Source organism: Passer montanus, unplaced genomic scaffold (assembly GCF_014805655.1).
Source record: "Passer montanus isolate IOZ18808 unplaced genomic scaffold, ASM1480565v1 scaffold20, whole genome shotgun sequence".
Lineage (NCBI taxonomy): Eukaryota > Metazoa > Chordata > Aves > Passeriformes > Passeridae > Passer > Passer montanus.
Genome location: NW_024366592.1, coordinates 6,370,685 through 6,387,744, shown reverse-complemented (window position 1 = coordinate 6,387,744; position 17,060 = coordinate 6,370,685). Strand labels below are relative to the sequence as shown.

Below are 17,060 nucleotides of genomic sequence, written 5' to 3'. Positions count from 1 at the left end.
AAAGTCACCAACACCCACCCAAACGTACAGAGATCATACACAAGAATTGCTTCAAGCAGCAGTTAGTGCTAGTAGAGTTGGTTAAACCAGTTGTGAGATACAAGCTGACATATAAAAAAGCAGAGTTAATCTTGTACTAGTTGTGGAACAAAACTCCTACCTCCCAAGTGCTTTTTATGGAGGAAAAAAAAAACCAAAGTGAAAAGCAGTTTAAGTTTTTTTTAGTTTGATTTTTTTATGAAGTGCTGCTGAAAATCATTAGCATTTTCTAGTTGAAATTTAAAAATTTTTCAGAGCTCCATCCAACCTGATCTTGAACACCTCCAGGGATGGGGCACCCACAACTTCTCTGGGCAATCTGTTATAGGCCTCACAGTAAAGAATTTTTTCTTGATACCTAATTTAAACCCTCTCTGTCAGTTTGAAGCCATTGTCCCTTGTCCTGCCACTCCAGGCCCTTGTCAATAGCCCTTCCCCATCTTTGTTGCAGGTTCCCTCAGGTACTGGAAGGGATAGACCTACATACAAAAATCTGTACATTCCATAAATCAGCATCAGTTGAATTTTAGCCCACTGATGTGCTATTGAGTGTGGGACACCTCAGGTTTCACTGTGGATTAGAAGCTTATGTTTTCTCATAGAAATTCACAATGGAGTGATGTAAGAAATTAATTTGTTGACATAACTTTTGAGAAATTAATGCTCAGTGACACAAAGAGCAGGAACTGACAAACTGGTATTTTTCCCTGCTTACCTCCGACAGGGATTTCTACATCAGCCCACCCTCTGTCACCCCTGCTGTAACTCTTGAGCACAATGAGAAGGACTGTGGTTCTTCTTTCAGCTTTTCCTCTGCTTTCTCTGCATTTTGAGACTAGTCTCAAACATTTATTTCTTATATTAACAGTAATTTTATAGGTAGTTATAGAGACTACAATTTCTTGGAAAGCAGCAACTGGAGCTACGTTCCCAAACCTTCTCCAGCTCTTCAGGAAAAACTAGATTCATTACTAGGTTCATCTTCACCCTAATATGTAGAACGGAAAGAAAAGTAAAAACAATCAGTCACAGGCACTCTCAAAGGTGGCTGAAATTCAGCTTTCAAGAAAGAGAGAAGCTTTTTGAAATCTGTCTACTATATTAAAATAAACCCCTGATATAAGTTAAGATAGTATTTGAAAAGCACTTAACAGGATACTGATTCTTTGACAAACATTTATTATCAGATTGTGAAAGCAGACTGATTACTTTATTTTTACACATAATTACAAAATGTTCTCAGTTAAGTGATGAGTCAATTAAATGTATCCCCTTCACTGCAGGATTCTGTGCATGCAGCATGTATATAGCAAACAAAAAGGCAAGACCTACTGCACATTTTTCTTATGAAGCTGCCACTATCTGGTCCATCCTTGTGTTACACTCCCCAAAAGGATTAGTGCAACTGTACAGTGCTTAGTCCATCACCATCCACTGAATTCAGTCTTACTGCACTTAATCCTAACACGAGTTCTGGGATTGGTGTAAACACCAAATAGCACAGACAGCATATTTTAAGACTGTGGACAGTTTCCAAGATATACCCACCTTCAGCTTGCCAAATGAGTCTGGCTGAAGATTAGATTTCCATGGCAAGTGGGAAAATGAGGCATTTCCAGGCTCATTTCCTTTCTTCAGTACTTGTGAGAGAGAACTAGCTGTGCTCACTCACTGGAGGAGAAACAAGTCAAAGGCTGTACCCAGCCTACACAAAATGAGGGCAACAACATACCACCCTACATTATTTAGGGAACCAGATGAGACTCCTGACCAGAGGACTTGCCTGTATCACTCCTAGGAGCCACCCCAACAAGGATGAAGAGTATGAGCATTAGAGCAGAAAACAAACATGAACCACAAAACTTGCTGGTTTCCCAGGGGAACTGCTAAACTTCAAGTTTCAAAATAAAGGACTCCCAGAAATCCAGCTAAGGCAAAAAAATGTGTAACACAGCACAACCTGCTAGATGATGGAAGCTACAGAACTTTAATGAATGATTGCTGCTGGGAATCCTACATTTTGTAATGGACTACAGCATCCAGTGCAGATGGAAAAGCTGCAGTTAGAGCTGTAACTATGTGTGATAGATTTTTCCTTGCAGACAATCAAGGATGATGGAGGCAGTAACAGACCTCCTGCCCATCTGCATGAAGCACAAGAAACCTGTCAGAACATGGGTACCACTATTTGAGCCACAGAGCTGGGGCCAGGCTTGCCAAACACAGCCTTGTAATGTCAAGTGCTGACTAAGCCAAGAAGCAGGAGCCACCATGACAAGGAACAGAAGAAACTGCTGCTCACCACAATGAGAAATTCCCACTCTCCATTTCCTCCAGAGAAGAAACCTTTCTGCTGAAAGGCTTCCTTGTTTGGTCTCACAGCATGTGAAACAAAAGGGAAGAAAGCAAGCAGGGTGCTTCTGGCAAGATCAGAGCTGCCTTTGTCACATTACCAAGTGCTGGGCAGAGCTGTTCTGGTCACACATCACGACTGCTCTGCATGTTTTCCACATCCCTAATTCTGAAAGACAGTCAAGCATCTGCATAACATTTGAAATACGTGTCTAATTACAAGACATAGTTTACATCTGAAAGTGGTGTGTTAAGACTAACTCTAAACCAAAATAATCCATTACACTTCCAGTATGATCATGTTATGAAGTCCAACTTCAAGGTTGGCAGACTATAGTTCTGAACATTTGGCCTAGGGTTTTTCTTCCTCCAGAAAATCCAAGAAAATGACCTGGTAAGGATTCAACATCAACAAAAATCCCCAAACTTAGGGGTTGGTTTTGTCATTATGTTTCAGGACAAACCGTAGTGCAGACTTTCAGATACAGAGGGTGGATGGTGGGGATGGAAGTGGGCAGGCTAGGACGTGGACAACACAACATGAACTCTCATATCCTCCCCATCTCTACTTCAGTGTGATTAACCTCTCTTAATAGTCTTGTGTGTCTGTGCAACATTTTTAGCAATTGCTAACTGAGTACCTGGTTGCAGGGTCTAAAGAATAAACTTAAAACCAGGCATTAAGGTTCAATATATAGGTGCTTAGAATAGAATTCTGAAAACAATTGTGCTGTACACTGAAATACGGTACTTGATTATCTTCACTGCTTTCACCCCATCCTGAACTGACACAATGCTAAACAGACCCAATTAATTCAATTAAAAAAGGCAACACTCGGTCTAGCAAAGTCATTCATTATAATATTTATTCTATGAAACAATGCTAAAAATACAAGATTAAAAAATGTTCCATGCATTTCATAAAATACAGAGAAAGACACTGTCATAAACAAAACAGAATAAGCAAGCCAAACACCCTCTGAAAATCCCAGGAGCTCCACTCTCCACATTGCATCACATGAATACAAAAAGTATATCCAGGAGAAAGAGCAGTCTGAGGAAAGTGGCAGGTTATCTGTCAATAACTGGGGTGAGTACATGTCTTGGTCATCAGCCCACAAGAGTTTTGCCATCACCTTTCTTACTACAAAACCAAACTGATTCAACTTGCTTTCCTTGCTACCAGTTCCTGGCATTATCTTTGGCTGGGAAACCAGGACAGCATAGCAGAATTCACATTAAGTTGCTGTCCAGAGAGGTACTAGGGCCCAAAATGTAGGTAGCTATGGAAAGGTATCAGGGCACAGTGGGTGAGAGGGAATGGCAGCTGTTTCCCTGTTGGAAGCAGGCTGCAGGGACATGCCTTGACCAGCTTCCCAGGAGCACAGCAGGTGGAAAATGCACCCACTAGAAAAGGATGGGCAGAAGTGATGCCTAGGGTGACTTTGTGATGCTTGTAGTCTGTTCTGTTTATGCTGGATATTGAGTTCTGCACCTTTAAGCCTGGTTCTGAGAGCAAAGGGCAGGAGAAGAAGTGCAGTTTGTTTGCAGAAACTGCACTTGCTCCCCTGCATTGTCTCTCATGGACTGTGTTGTCTGCAGCATGGGCAGCAGGACAGAGCTCTCCTTTGCCTTTAGTCAGCTTTTTTAGCTAGCTGAGGCAGAGAAGTTCCCCAGATTGTGGTGTTTCTTTTTCTTGGAACTCACTGGTCCTGCTCTGGACTGAAAACCCAGAAAAACATCAGGAGCTCGCACCTGTAGCCCACCAGGATGGAGCATTCTCTAGTGCAGGAGGAGAGACTGAGGGAGCCAAGCCACACCTCATGAAAAGGACCTTCTGAATTTGCCATCTCTTCAGAGCAGGAAGAGGTTTTATTGTTTAATATTATTCATTTTTTATGCTTGTGAATAATTTCCTTGTTAAATAAACAGAATTTTTCCACTTTTCTCCAAGGAAATCTTTTCCCAAACCAGTTGGGGGAGGGGCTGCTTGAATCTACTTTCTAGAGAGACCTGTTTGGAAGCTTCCTCCCAAATTTGTCCTAAACCAGGACAAGCAGGAAATGTATCTAGCACCTCTTTAAGAATCCCAGTCACACAAAAGACATGCTGCATTAAAGATGGATGACAAGAGCAACACCTGCATTTAGGTTACAAATGACATTGCTAAAAATCTTCCTGAAACATTTTGATCCAGCTCCTTCTCCTCAACCTTCAATACTGGGTTTGGCTTTAGCAAAGCTGTTACACGATTCATCTCTTGGTTTTCTTTTACAGAACCTCCCACACTCCCACAGCAGTTAAAAACCACATAACCACCAAACACAAAGCCAGACTAATTCTGGGCTCTGATGTAAAAGCAGCCCCACTCTTGTGCTGGGAATGCCCCAAAGCTGCCATTGCTGTATTTGGGGAGGGCAGTGTAAGGAAGAACAAGGCTCCACTTACACCAACACCTGCTGCTCCAAAAGCCCCACCCACAAAGCCTTAGGAACACCATAATCAAAGAATTTCATGTGGGGAGGAGCAAAGAGAAGAGAACAGACTGGGATCCTTTCCCTTGCACCTGGGGATGCATCCAGTCTTCAGAACAGCATCTTCCTCCTGCCAGCTCCCAAGCCACCTCTGCTGCACTGTGGAAGGTTCTCCATCGGCCTCCTGAGAACGATGCATGGGGGAAGATTGTTATGGTTGAAAAAGTGGATTTCATGTCAATCCTTAAAAACATAAAGCTGGAAATTCCTATTTTTTTTTAAATTCAGTGAAGTGTAATTTAGCCTGTAGCACAAACTATTACAAAATTAGAAGATATAGAATTGCCCTTGCTACACCTTAATTCTCTCCCTTTCCATATATATATATATATATATATATCAGGAATATGACTTTATATCTTCTCACTTTCCAATTCCCAGAAGAAACCTATTCCATTCCCTGCACAAGCACAAAGGAGTCAGAAAGAAGACACCATAGGAAATCCCATGTCCAGCATTTCTCTCTTGGGAGAGCTTGCAGCTAGAATAATGTTTTCTTTGTAAAGTTTTTAAAGTTCAATTATGTTTAATGTGCTCCATTCAGCTTGCATTAAAAAACCAGAAAATGCTGTAAGAAATTAAGGTCTTCACAGGTCTCCACAGGCTTTGGTGAAACACAGAGAGTCTTTTAAAATAATTGCCCAGCTTCCTCTATAGTGGAATTTCTGTGTTGTCCATGTAAACATTACACAGAGTCTTTGTACCACCCACTAAGCTCTTTGCTTCAATCAACTATTTCTGCCCAAAAGCACATCCTTATGTTTCTTCCTACACCACAGCCATCCTCCTACACCACAAAAGATGTAACAAAACAGGACTTAATCACAGGCTGGATACTTACAGGGATTGCTGCTGTTTGCCTCTGTCTTTGCAGCCTTGGCAAGTTTGGTTGAGTTCTGCTGTGCTTTGCCTTGCTCCTCTCCAGTTAGCAGGGCTTTTATTTCCGAGGGGATTTTCCCTTGGTCCATGGCCATGCACCACTGCTTGTACTGAAATATGCAAACACATTAGGCCTTAGCAAACTGCCAGGATCACATTAGCAGACAAAACAGGGCTGTAATCTTTACCTTCCGGTATATTCATTTAAGGTCTGAATGTACTGAGCTGAAGCCTCTTACGAAACTGCAGAGCCCTAATGAGCTGAGCACGTGGCCATGGCCGCATACCTGGCCTCAGCAAAGCCCCTTTCAGTCAATAAACTGCTGCTCACAGGCAGCACTGGACAGAATACTGTAATTATTAAACAACATGGAACACTCTGTGCAATTTCTCGCTGCTGGCATGCGAGAATGCCGTTCCAGTTCATGGCCTATTTAAAACAAATATTTCACATGACTGGGGCTGATGGACTACTAAGAGGTCCTTTCCAATTGTGCAAGGCACAGTGGAAGCACATGTGCCTTATTCCTACTTCCCTCATCTTAAATCCTTCACTGCCAAACCCTGAGGCACATCAAAAAACTGCGGACAGTTGGCTGGCTTTTCACCTGATCCTAAACCTGCTGACTTGTAGTGATTAGCCCTGCCCATTCAAACAAACCTCAAGTCAGGTCAACGCAGTGTCCTCAGTGCTGGTGACGTTTCAATGACACCACTGTGTCTGTGTTTCCAGATGAAACATTCTCTTTGGTTAATGCTGCTTATTTGGCCAAAACCCACATCTTACACATCCTGGAACCACCTACACAGAGAGCATGCTGCAAGAATCCACCTCCCCAACAGAGAAGCAATGGCACTCTGTGGATACATGTTTGCCCTTTGATATTTTAACACTTCTTCCCACAATCTACCTCTGTCAAAGGTTTTTCAAAACCAGACATTTCAAAGACAACAGACTCAAATGTAATGGCACTTCCTTTGCTTGCTTCCAGTTCAGAACCAGCAGATAACTTGTGACGTGAGTTTGTATTCTACACACCAAAGCAGGCAAACAGCTGGATGCATCTGATGTTTTGATACCTCCTGGCCAGCCAAATGCCACTGTCAGTCACCGTGGTCCCAAGAACAAGCGTTCATGAGGATAGGTCCCAGATAATACTGAGGGTTAGGTTAAATGGTAGTTCCTTACCATTTCAAGCTCTTCTCTGAGAGCACAGATGGCTCGCTCTCTGCTTGAAACCAGCTCTTCCAGGTACTGGTACCTCAGCTTCTTCCTGGCTCTGCACTCTCTTGCGCTCTGACGACTTCTTTCAAGTTTTGCCTTCAAGTCTATTTTGGCTGGTTTACGACCTCGTTTGCCTGGTTTCTTTACCTTGCCTCCAACCACCTGGAAAGCAAGGGCACAGTAAAGATCCTGTTCTCTAAAGGTTATGCTGGAACCATGTGACAATAACTATTAGGAGTCTCAAGTATATAATCTTGCAAATACTTTCTGGAGCAGCAGAAGAAATAAGAATGCTGAGCTCTGAAGTTTTCAGGATTCTCTCCAGTGGCTCTATTTCTCTCTCATACTGGGGAGCCCAGAACTGAACACACTACTTCAGGTATCTATGAGGGCATCTGGTTATTGAGGAGGCATAATCAGCTTGTAGTGAAATTGCTTCCATATCACCAACAGCCCCTGCTGCAGCAGGTCTGGAAATACTATATTATAGAGATTAACACTTCAATTTAGAAAAAAATATATTTGTTTCTATCAATATAATGCAAAACTTCGTTTTGCTGCAGTCAACAGTTTCAGCCTACTCTAAATTCAGAATTATTCACTAGTGAATAAGCTTCCTTGGGCTAGATTTCTTTCAATGGAATCTTGAGGAATTTTACTGAACAGGGAACGCAGTCACATCGAGTCCTATCTTTGTTGCCTCTGCTCCAGCAGTGCATCACCACCCTGACCATATTCACCTTCAAAACATTACTCCACAGCCCAGTGAGTCTCCTCACACCTCCTCACACAACCTGGCAGTGCTGAACTCTTCCCTGTTCCTAATGTAGATCCCCCTTGCAGAAATGTAACTCTCCTGTTTCTTGCCCTATGGAATGCAGGTTTTGCAATCACTTTCCCCTTTTCTTTGTAGCTCCTTTTTTATAGGTCTGAGAGCTTCTCCTGCTACGAATATTTTTTTTAAATAAAAATAAAATAAACCCAGTTTACTCTGTGTTTTCCCACTCAAATATTTTATTCTTAACATAGGGGCATGGCACAAGAAAATCTTAAATATGGTCTGAAGATTAGTTCACTGTTCATTGGGCGGTATCACCCAGTAAACATTACATCAGCCACACACCCCAGCTCTGCACTGAAGTGAGGATTTCTCTTTATTTGCATTCTGACCACACTGCTTGACTGGAGGGGGTGTGGAGAAATACACCTAACACACACACCTGCATACAAGAATTTCACTGCTGCCTTAGTATTTCACCATCCTGCACACAGACAGACTTTTTCTAATACACAGTGTTTAAAATATCGGAGTTCATTATTTTAAAAAAAGCACTTTTACTGTGAAAAGCTCCAAAATAAGTAATTTTTAACATTCAAAGAAGTCACTTGTTCTGCAAACTTAGCAAGCTGCAATAAAAACAATAACATAGTGAATTGATGTGCCAGAATGGAGAGGGAAAAAAAGGATTATACAATTGAGCCTATTCTTTCTTTGGAAAGTGAGTCAACAATCACATGCCAACATAATCCTACCCTCTCTGTATTGTCCCTCCTGATTTATTCAGGAGTAGCTGCCTACCACAAGCAAATGAAAGAACAGAAAGTACTTAATGGACATCTATGATAATGAAACAAACACAATACATTCAGAAGAGCAAAGGAAAAAAAAATGAAGCTGTTTTACACTTGAACTGCTGAATACAGTTTAAATAATTCTTTACTTCAAGGTGCTCCCATTAAGGTTTTCTACTTCAGAAAATCTAATCTAATGTAGTTCAAAGTAAGATAAAACTAAGCAGACGTGGCCAAGGCAGGGGGCAGGAGCTCTAAGGAAGGGAAAGTGACTGTCCCCTTTCAGGCATGACAAGGTCTGTCCTCTCATGGAAACACTCTCCTGGCTATGGATGACACACCCAGCTCAGCAGAAGGTGGAACTACACAGAATCTTCCCAGGTGGGGCTGCAGGCACTCACACTTTGCTCTCTATTATTACTTGCACTTGGAAGATTGATGGATATTACATTATACACACTACAGACAAAGCACTTCAGCTTTCAAAGACTTTCAGCACCTGAGGCTTTTTCTGTGCTAATGCAAGGCAGTTCAAAGCAAATCTTTGCATTCAAGAGCTAGATAAGGTCTTGTAGAGACACACACTGCAGCTCTCTTAAAAAGCCCTGGCCACTCGGGGTTCTGACCCTCTAGATCTAGAGTGAGCTGCCACTCAAGGCTGGGGCCCCAGCACACACCACCCTGCTGTGTGAACAAAAAGGTACCTAAAGTGAGTCCTAGCCCTGCACAGGAGCACTGAGAGCCATGTCCTCTCCCCAGAGCCTCAGGCAGGTGAATGGTTCCCACCACACCATTTCTCACAATCAGCAAGTTACAGACTGCACATGGCAAATGCATCCTGGATCCACCATTATCCATAAATTGCTTTCCCTTTGGTCACTCCAGAGAGCTTTCTACAGATAGGTGTGCCAACTGCTCTCTCTACAAGATATTTTACCACTGCACACAAGCTCCCTCAGGGCAGGAAAAAGGCTTGTACCTCTTCAACCATTCAACCACGGTTACCTGCAATGCTCTAACCACCAGGACTACGGAGATAATGAAAAGATTCCTTCCCTTTTGACTCTAACAATCTGCTTTCACACCATCCCCAAAGACTCATACTGTCTTCATGGCTCCTCGAGTTCACCACACAATTACACATCACCCTGAAAAGGCAGCAATGCTAAGCAATTTAACCAAATCCTGCATCCTTATCAGTTTTTCCTCACCAGTATTTAGAAGCTCCTGCTGTAACCTCAAGCAACCCAGCTGGGGAATAAAAGGCCTGAGAAATCCTTTGCCCCCATAGAGCATTACCATATTTCCCTGGCTTCTAGTCCTGTTTCCTGCTCAGTTGCTACACTGATGTGACAGAAAGAAGACAAAGCAGAAGTGATAGTTGATGTTGAACATGGCAACAGACCAAGCACAGATTTTTTGTCCCTTTGTATTCCTCTGCTAGTTTATAAAGAGATGTGATCTATTAGCATTCAGCAGTTGAGATTTGGGGTTTTTTCAGGGAGTCATATGCAATCAAGACTCAGAACAACATCAATCATAAAAATTTTCATAGAAATATTAATAAAGGCATGCATTAGTTGGAGATCTGACCAAGCTTCCATTTCAGTTCACTCAGAATTCAGAAAATAGAAGAACTCTTTTCTCAGGCACATGGTGTGATTCTTGGGGTGTCCTGCACAGGGCCAGAGTTGGACACGATGATCCCAATTGGTCCCTTCCAACTCAGCCTCTTCTGTGATTCCACAATTTCCTTTTAATACCCTGCTTAGATCATAACCTCATTCTTGCCTCCCATCAGTGTCCAGGCACAAAGTTATTTGACCTGGAATTGGAAATAGCTGCAATTACTTGACCTGATACAGAAAAATCCTCAGACTTATGGGGTTTTTTATTAGAAGCATGCAGCAGATCTCTCCAAAATCCTTGCCAGAATGCTCAGCAGAGAAGTGCTCCACAGGAAGGAGATGCACACCTCATACAGCTGCACTGCATCAGCTCCTCACTCACAACCCTGAGGAGCTGAGCCCCTCAGACAGAACACTGGAGTGGAGTTGGCCTCATCATGACATCTGCAAGTTTGAATCAATTTAGCAGATTAAAGCAACAGCACCCCAGGCCCTGCTCAGCACCACTGACGAGCAATGCTGATCACACTGACCAGGTCAGCATCTGCCACCAGCTCTGAGCTCATTTACCAATAAACAAGCAGCTCCATCAACCAGTACTTGAGATCCATCTTAGGCACACTCTGCACTGCATTGGCAGCTGAAGGTGTAGGTCTGCAGAACTTAATGCAGCGTGGAACTGGTGATCATCTACAGAATTTACATAAAACTATAAAAATTATTAGTAAGAAATAAAACCTAAGGGCTCTGTTACAGTAGACGGGGGAAGAATCTATTCCTACTTAGAAACATTTTTACAAAATCAGAAAGCAAATGAAGCCAGTCACAAGTCTCCTAATAAAGATGAAGTTTTCTGATCTTCCAATTCAAAACATACCACTCAGCAGCAGTACAAAACCCAGCTAGAGAGCATGATTGTTATTCCTCCATTTCATGACATTTTATATGCCCAGCACAATTCTTTTACTTTCACTGGCAGACAAAATGCATCCAATAATGATCCAAAAATGTAAGATACTATTTAGTGAGCAAACACAATCTAAGTCTTAAGCAGATGTGTCAACAGAAATTAATCCTAAAACCCTCACCATACAAAGTGCTTCATGCCTTAAGAATGCCACGTTCAGCACAGAGGCATAAAGAACACTGTCTGTCTTTGCTGCAATGTCTGCTTTTAAAAAGCATGATAAATGTCAAGTTTTCATAAAGTGTTATGGAGGCACCAGGGCAGCAGTCACTCAGATGCCACTTTGTCACTCACAGGTGACAGCCCTGCTCTTCTCTAAGGAAGGACTTACAGCCTCACACAGGAGTTATGTCCATCACTGTGCCCTACAAACTCTCTCAGGTCTCACTAATAGAAACCAGGCACTTTTCTAAACCTGTCTCTGTTAGAACTCAGGCTCAGGGATGGTGAGCTAACTCTACCATGTGAATCCTCCCAGCCCACTGTGACAAGGAAATAAAGCTGTTCCAGCTGGTTCAGAGTCTTCAATCTCCTCCATTTTAATTGCTCCTTGCAAATATGAGCATTTGTGTCATCTGAGCAATGCTGAGCAGGAGCTTTTTAAAACATTTAATGATTTCAAATTGCTCCCATCAAACTATAACCAAAGCTGTTAAAGTTTTATATCACCAAGCAAGCAGTAATGAGATGCTTTGTTTGAACATTATAATGAATGGATAGAGGGATGTTAGTTCTCATGAATGTTGAATGTATGTTATAAGGATGAAAGAAGTAAAGAAGTTTTGCTAAGACCTGGTTTTATATAGGGTTGTTAGGGATGGGGTGGTGTGCCTCTGGCTGCAGCTAAGCACCCAGAGCTGTCCCTTCTTCCTTACTCAGTCCCTTGCTGTGATTCAATAAACCTTTTAAAATTCTAATACTTGAGGCATTGTTGCTCACAGACATGATCCTGGGTGGAAGACTTCTCCAGCACATGGAGAACCTGCTCAGCACCTACTCTGAAAAAGCCCTGAAGGATGAAAACACACAGCTCACCTCCTTAGCAACTGAGGTCATGTCCACAGCAGCTCTGTCCCTGCTGTGGCACTCAGAGCACTACCCAGAGCTGCCTCCAGGACTGCCTGGGACATCTCTCTGTCCCTGATCCCCACCAGCCCAGCAGTGAGGGTCAGAGGCTACAAGACAGCTCATGGCCAAAGACCCCATCAAGCTCTGTATTTGAAACACAAGATTTCACACCTGCCTGCTCCCACACTGCCTCCAAGGGACACCTGCATCCCCATGATCATGACTCAGGACCACACAGGACTCAGTATTGATGTCTCACAGCCAGGCTGTGTGGAAAGCAACCCAGCTCCTTGGCTGTAGCCTGTTCCTGAGAGCCTGCCCCTGCTGGAACACCATGTGTTCTTTCAGAAAGGAAAGCTGCATGAACACCAGAGCAAGAGATCAACACTTGCTGGATCCACAAATATAGTAATATATTTTCTGTGCAAGACAAGAATATTTATAATAAAAGACAGGAACCCCAACCTTTTATTGGTGGTGGTCTGGTTTTTGTTTGCTTGTTTTTAACTTCTCTGGAATAACAAAAATGACCTTACAAACATTTATTTCTCATTTCTAGCCGTAAACTGAAAAGTTAATTACCGAAATAAGTCTTGTCAGTGTCCCCTATAAAAAACTCTGTAATTAATGCAAAAGATTGCAGTTAGCTGTATAAAATTGTGTTTTAATGTTGGCTAACAAGAGTTACCAAAGTTCTTTCCCTAGTCCCTATTCTCTGCTTCCCAATGCATATAATAAATACATAATATGTTGTATGTAGTCTTGTAAACTAACCAAGAAATTTCACCTATAAAGGCTGAAATCACATAAAAGAGCTTCTCCTTTTTCCTCTGTCCAAAGACCCCAGAGATGCACAACGGATGTTTTAACATGGATTAGCTGCAAGTAACAGCTACATCACTAAATTCTTTCCCTTCCACACCCAAGAGCTCAAATCACAGTGAGAAGTGAGGCCAGTACCTGAACAACCCCAGGTTAAAAGCAGTTCCACAGAAGAAAAGGAGGTCATATTTTGGGTGGGGGTTTTTTGTTTCTTTGTTTGGGATTTTTTCTTGGTTTGAGTTTTTGGTTTGGTTTTTTTTTTTGTGTGTGTGTGTGAATATGTTAAGAGCATCCTTCTGAAATTAAACACTTTTTTTTTTTTTTTTTTTTGTGTGTGTGAATATTTTAAGAGCATCCTTCTGAAATTAAACATGAAATTTTTCTAGATATGATCTGATTAAGATTTTCTACTTCTCCCTTCATTTCTTGCTATTTCCTTCCAATTTTGAGGAATGTGTTGACAAGAACCACTCTTCTAATGCCCTGTTAAACCAGACAAGGCTAAATTAAAGTGCACTATGAATTAGGGAAAACTTTGCAGCCTGCAAGCTCAGTTCTAAACTCTTTGTGTCATTTAGATGAAGGCAACCACTGAGCTTGGCTGCAGGCAGTTACACAATGGTCACTACACCACCAACACAATTTAGTTGATTCAGTTTTTGCAGGGAAAGTCCTTTCACAGGCCAACCCCCTCAGCAAGGAGGAAAGCATGACTCAGTGGAATTTTTAGGAGATTTCAAGGACATGCTGACTCCAGTGCAGCCACAGTGGCCATAAAATGAGGTATAAATAGTGCTTGCCTCACCCTGACACAGCAACCTGCAATGGGAAGAGCCCTCCTAAGGGAAATGGCATCTCTTGAACAGTCACCAAACCCTCAGGGTGACCTGCAGCCTCATGAGCTATAAAAACTGTACTTGGGCGTGAAGATAGCAAGAAGAGTGAATATTCCACTTTGCTGTTTTTCCCTAGTCAACTCAACATCAATTTAAAAAAGAAAAAAAGGCCAAATATTTCACTTAGTGACTGGGTAAATAGATTTATTTTATTTAGTAAATGTGTCAAAAATGTTTCAGCGAAAATTACTTTATTTAGTAAATGTGTCAAAAATTTTTTCAAGGGGAAAAAAAAAAAAGGTATACTATCACAATGGCAGACCAAAAATGATTTTTAAATTAAAATCTGGAAGTTGGGTAATACAAAAAGCCTAAGTCAGACAGAAAAGAACACAAAAAAGAAATAAAAATCAGATAATACTCATGAACTATATATGCCTCCAGAACTAAATCTTCTGGATCTTCTAAACTACTGCCCCAATTACACAAACTTTCATGCAGTTCCCAGAGTTGTGAGAGATCAGTGATGCAGATTTCCCCCAACCTCCTTGACAGCTTTCAGGCAAGGCCTTAATAAAATAAAACAGTATTTAACAGCACGTTAAAATAGCAGATCACCATAAACCTTTCACAGCCTTACAACCCCTTCAGTGGATTGTGGACTGCCAAATTGCCAAGAGCCTCACTGGTTGCTCCTTCCATAAGAAATCGTGTCAGGCATTTCCCCCCCCCTTTTGAATTAAGGCAGCTCTTCAAGGCTGTGTAATTTTGTTCCAGTAAAATTCCAGCGGTGTCCCCAGCACCACCCCCGGGATAACCCATGACCAGCACTCCAGGGAGCTGAAACACCCAGCCCCAGCTGAGCCTGAGCTGCACAGCGCTGCAGGAAACTCCAGAAGCGGCACCGAAGCGCTGCAAGCAAGAACTAAAAGGGCAACCCCTCCTTCCTATCAGCTGCGGCAAGCAGAGCTCCTCAAGAGCGGATTTCAGAAGGCTCCCTGCACCAAGAGCCTCACTGGCTGCTCTCGGCTCCAGCTCCCGGGCGGGCCCCGCAGGCCCTTACCTTGCTGTCATCCATGTGTGCCGCCAGTCCCGATCCCCCTCGCCGCAGCCCCTGCCCGAGGAGCAGGCGGAGCCGCCCGCCCGCAGCCCCGGCGGACACCGGCGCTCACAGAGCCTCAGGGCCGCCCGCGGAGGCCGCCATCGCCCGCCGCCATGTTTGTTTACAGATGAGGGGAGCGGTAGTGCCGGCAGAGCGGTGCACGCTGGGAAGTATAGTCGTGTTCGGCCCCGTCGCTATTGGGCGCCGCCCTGACGGGGACCGAAAAAACTACAACTCCCAGGAGGCCCATCAGAGGAGAGACGCGGTGATTGGTCCTCGCCTCGCCGACCGGGCGAACTACATTTCCCAGGAGGCTCCTGGCGCTCTCCGCCTCACCACAACGAGTGAATTTGTTGTTTTGTTGGTGGTTTTTGCGTTTGTTTGTTTGTTTATTTGTGTTTTCTCTAACGCTCGCACCATTCCACGGCTGTTCTGCTGCAACTACAATGGCTCTGGAAAGATGACCGGAGTCTGGTGGGGCCAGGGCTACCAGCTGCGGCCCTAGCACAGGCTGTCTCTAGCTAGATGAAAAATAAAAAAAACCCCTAACCAATAAAACAACAAATTTAAGGTTTCTGCTGTTTTTTGCCTTGCTTTGCTCTAAGAGTTCCTGAAGGCAGAGCCGAATTTTCCAGGCCTGGCCACCACTGCGCTGCCGCAAGCCTGGAGAAGCAGTGCCTGTAATCCCTGGAGAACACCCAGTTTCCCTGGGGACACATGGCACAGGTCTCATGTGGGATACCTGAGGTAAAGCCAGGCCTTCATCCCGTGTCTGTGCCCCCAAATGAGGCCTGTGCTTGCTGGAAACTCCCGGGTACCCCGGTACACAATTCCCTTAAGCGTGGCCCACGTTTCAAGCTGGTGGTGAAACCTGAAGCTTGCCGTGTTTCATGTTGCTGCATGTTTCTTTTTATTCATGCAGGAGTTTCCCATGACTTAATCTGTTTCACATGCAATTGTTAGGGCTGAAGGCTTTGTCATGGGATTTTCCCCCTGAATCACAGACCTTCCTCTTGGAGGGATATGCTTGCTAGATGACAGAGACAAAGCACTTTCTGAAGCTTTTTTTTTTTGGTTGTTTTTCTTCTATGTCAAAGACAAGGCAGTTTGCACACTGCTTCGTATTTGCTTGTCCAAAAACCAGTAAATCAGTTCTGGCAGCTCTCCCTTGAAATAACAGTAGTAAAAAACCAGGGATGATCAATGTGTCAAACAAGAGGCATCACTAATAAAGTGGAAGGAATAGCTTGCTATGAGCTTGTCTCACCCCCATTTTTACCTTCAAATTCTTCCAGAAGGTGGTGAGGCGCCTCCAACTGCCTTTGGCACTATCCTCGGGCCATAAAGCTGGCTTTAAAATCCAGCTGGGGGTTTCCCCGGTGAAGGGAAATATTGAGTGGCACAGAGCCAACATAGCTCACTTAGGCAACTCTCTGTTGCAACATGAGTGGAGGAAGGAGATTAGACAGAGCCCTGGTGCTGATTCAGAAAGGCCAGGATCCTTTTAACCAGCAAATTAAAGTTATAGCTGCATCTTTTCTTCCCACTCGATTGCCCCACACTACCCATCCTGCTTTATATCATTTAAGAAGCAGAGCTCCCAGCTTCTGAGCGGGATAAAGCACAAGTTCCCTGCCTCAGCACTTAAGAGCTTCTGTATGTTAGCAGGGAACAACTCAAACTGCACTGCAGGGTGCTTTTCCACTCTGGCTCTGCTGTCCTCCTGGGTGAATTCGGACATGTGAGTTGAGTGGGAGTCTGTCAGAAAGAACAATTGTGAATGGAACTGGTATTATTTAGATATATATATGCACATACAAAGAGAGGATAAGATTAAGACAGGTTAAACTGATTTTAACCGTTTAAGCATTTAAACCATAGTGATGTACACCAAGGAAATCCTACTTTGTGTTACATTTAGCATCGCAAATTGTTTTGTGCCATAACTATTGGCAGGTCCCTGATGAAATTAGTAATATTTGTTAAAAGAAGGGTTGTGTTTCCGAGATCCAGAGAGACTTTGAAGAAGATAAATA

General features: G+C 43.2%; 1 protein-coding gene across 1 annotated transcript; it reads right to left on the bottom strand.

Annotated features, from left to right (window-relative positions):
* Positions 1-4,883: 4,883 nt before the first annotated feature.
* CREBL2 (cAMP responsive element binding protein like 2) lies at positions 4,884-15,173 on the bottom strand. Its single transcript, XM_039707997.1, has 4 exons — positions 14,986-15,173; positions 6,994-7,191; positions 5,767-5,914; positions 4,884-5,049 (listed from the first exon to the last, which is right to left on the bottom strand). Coding segments are annotated over exons 1-4 (363 nt in total). The 5' UTR covers positions 15,001-15,173; the 3' UTR covers positions 4,884-5,047.
* Positions 15,174-17,060: the final 1,887 nt, after the last annotated feature.

Coding starts and splice junctions, on each gene's coding strand:
- CREBL2 (XM_039707997.1), bottom strand. Junction 5,915..6,993: donor TCAGAGAAGAGCTTGAAATG/GTAAGGAACTAC, acceptor TGCATATTTCAG/TACAAGCAGTGGTGCATGGC.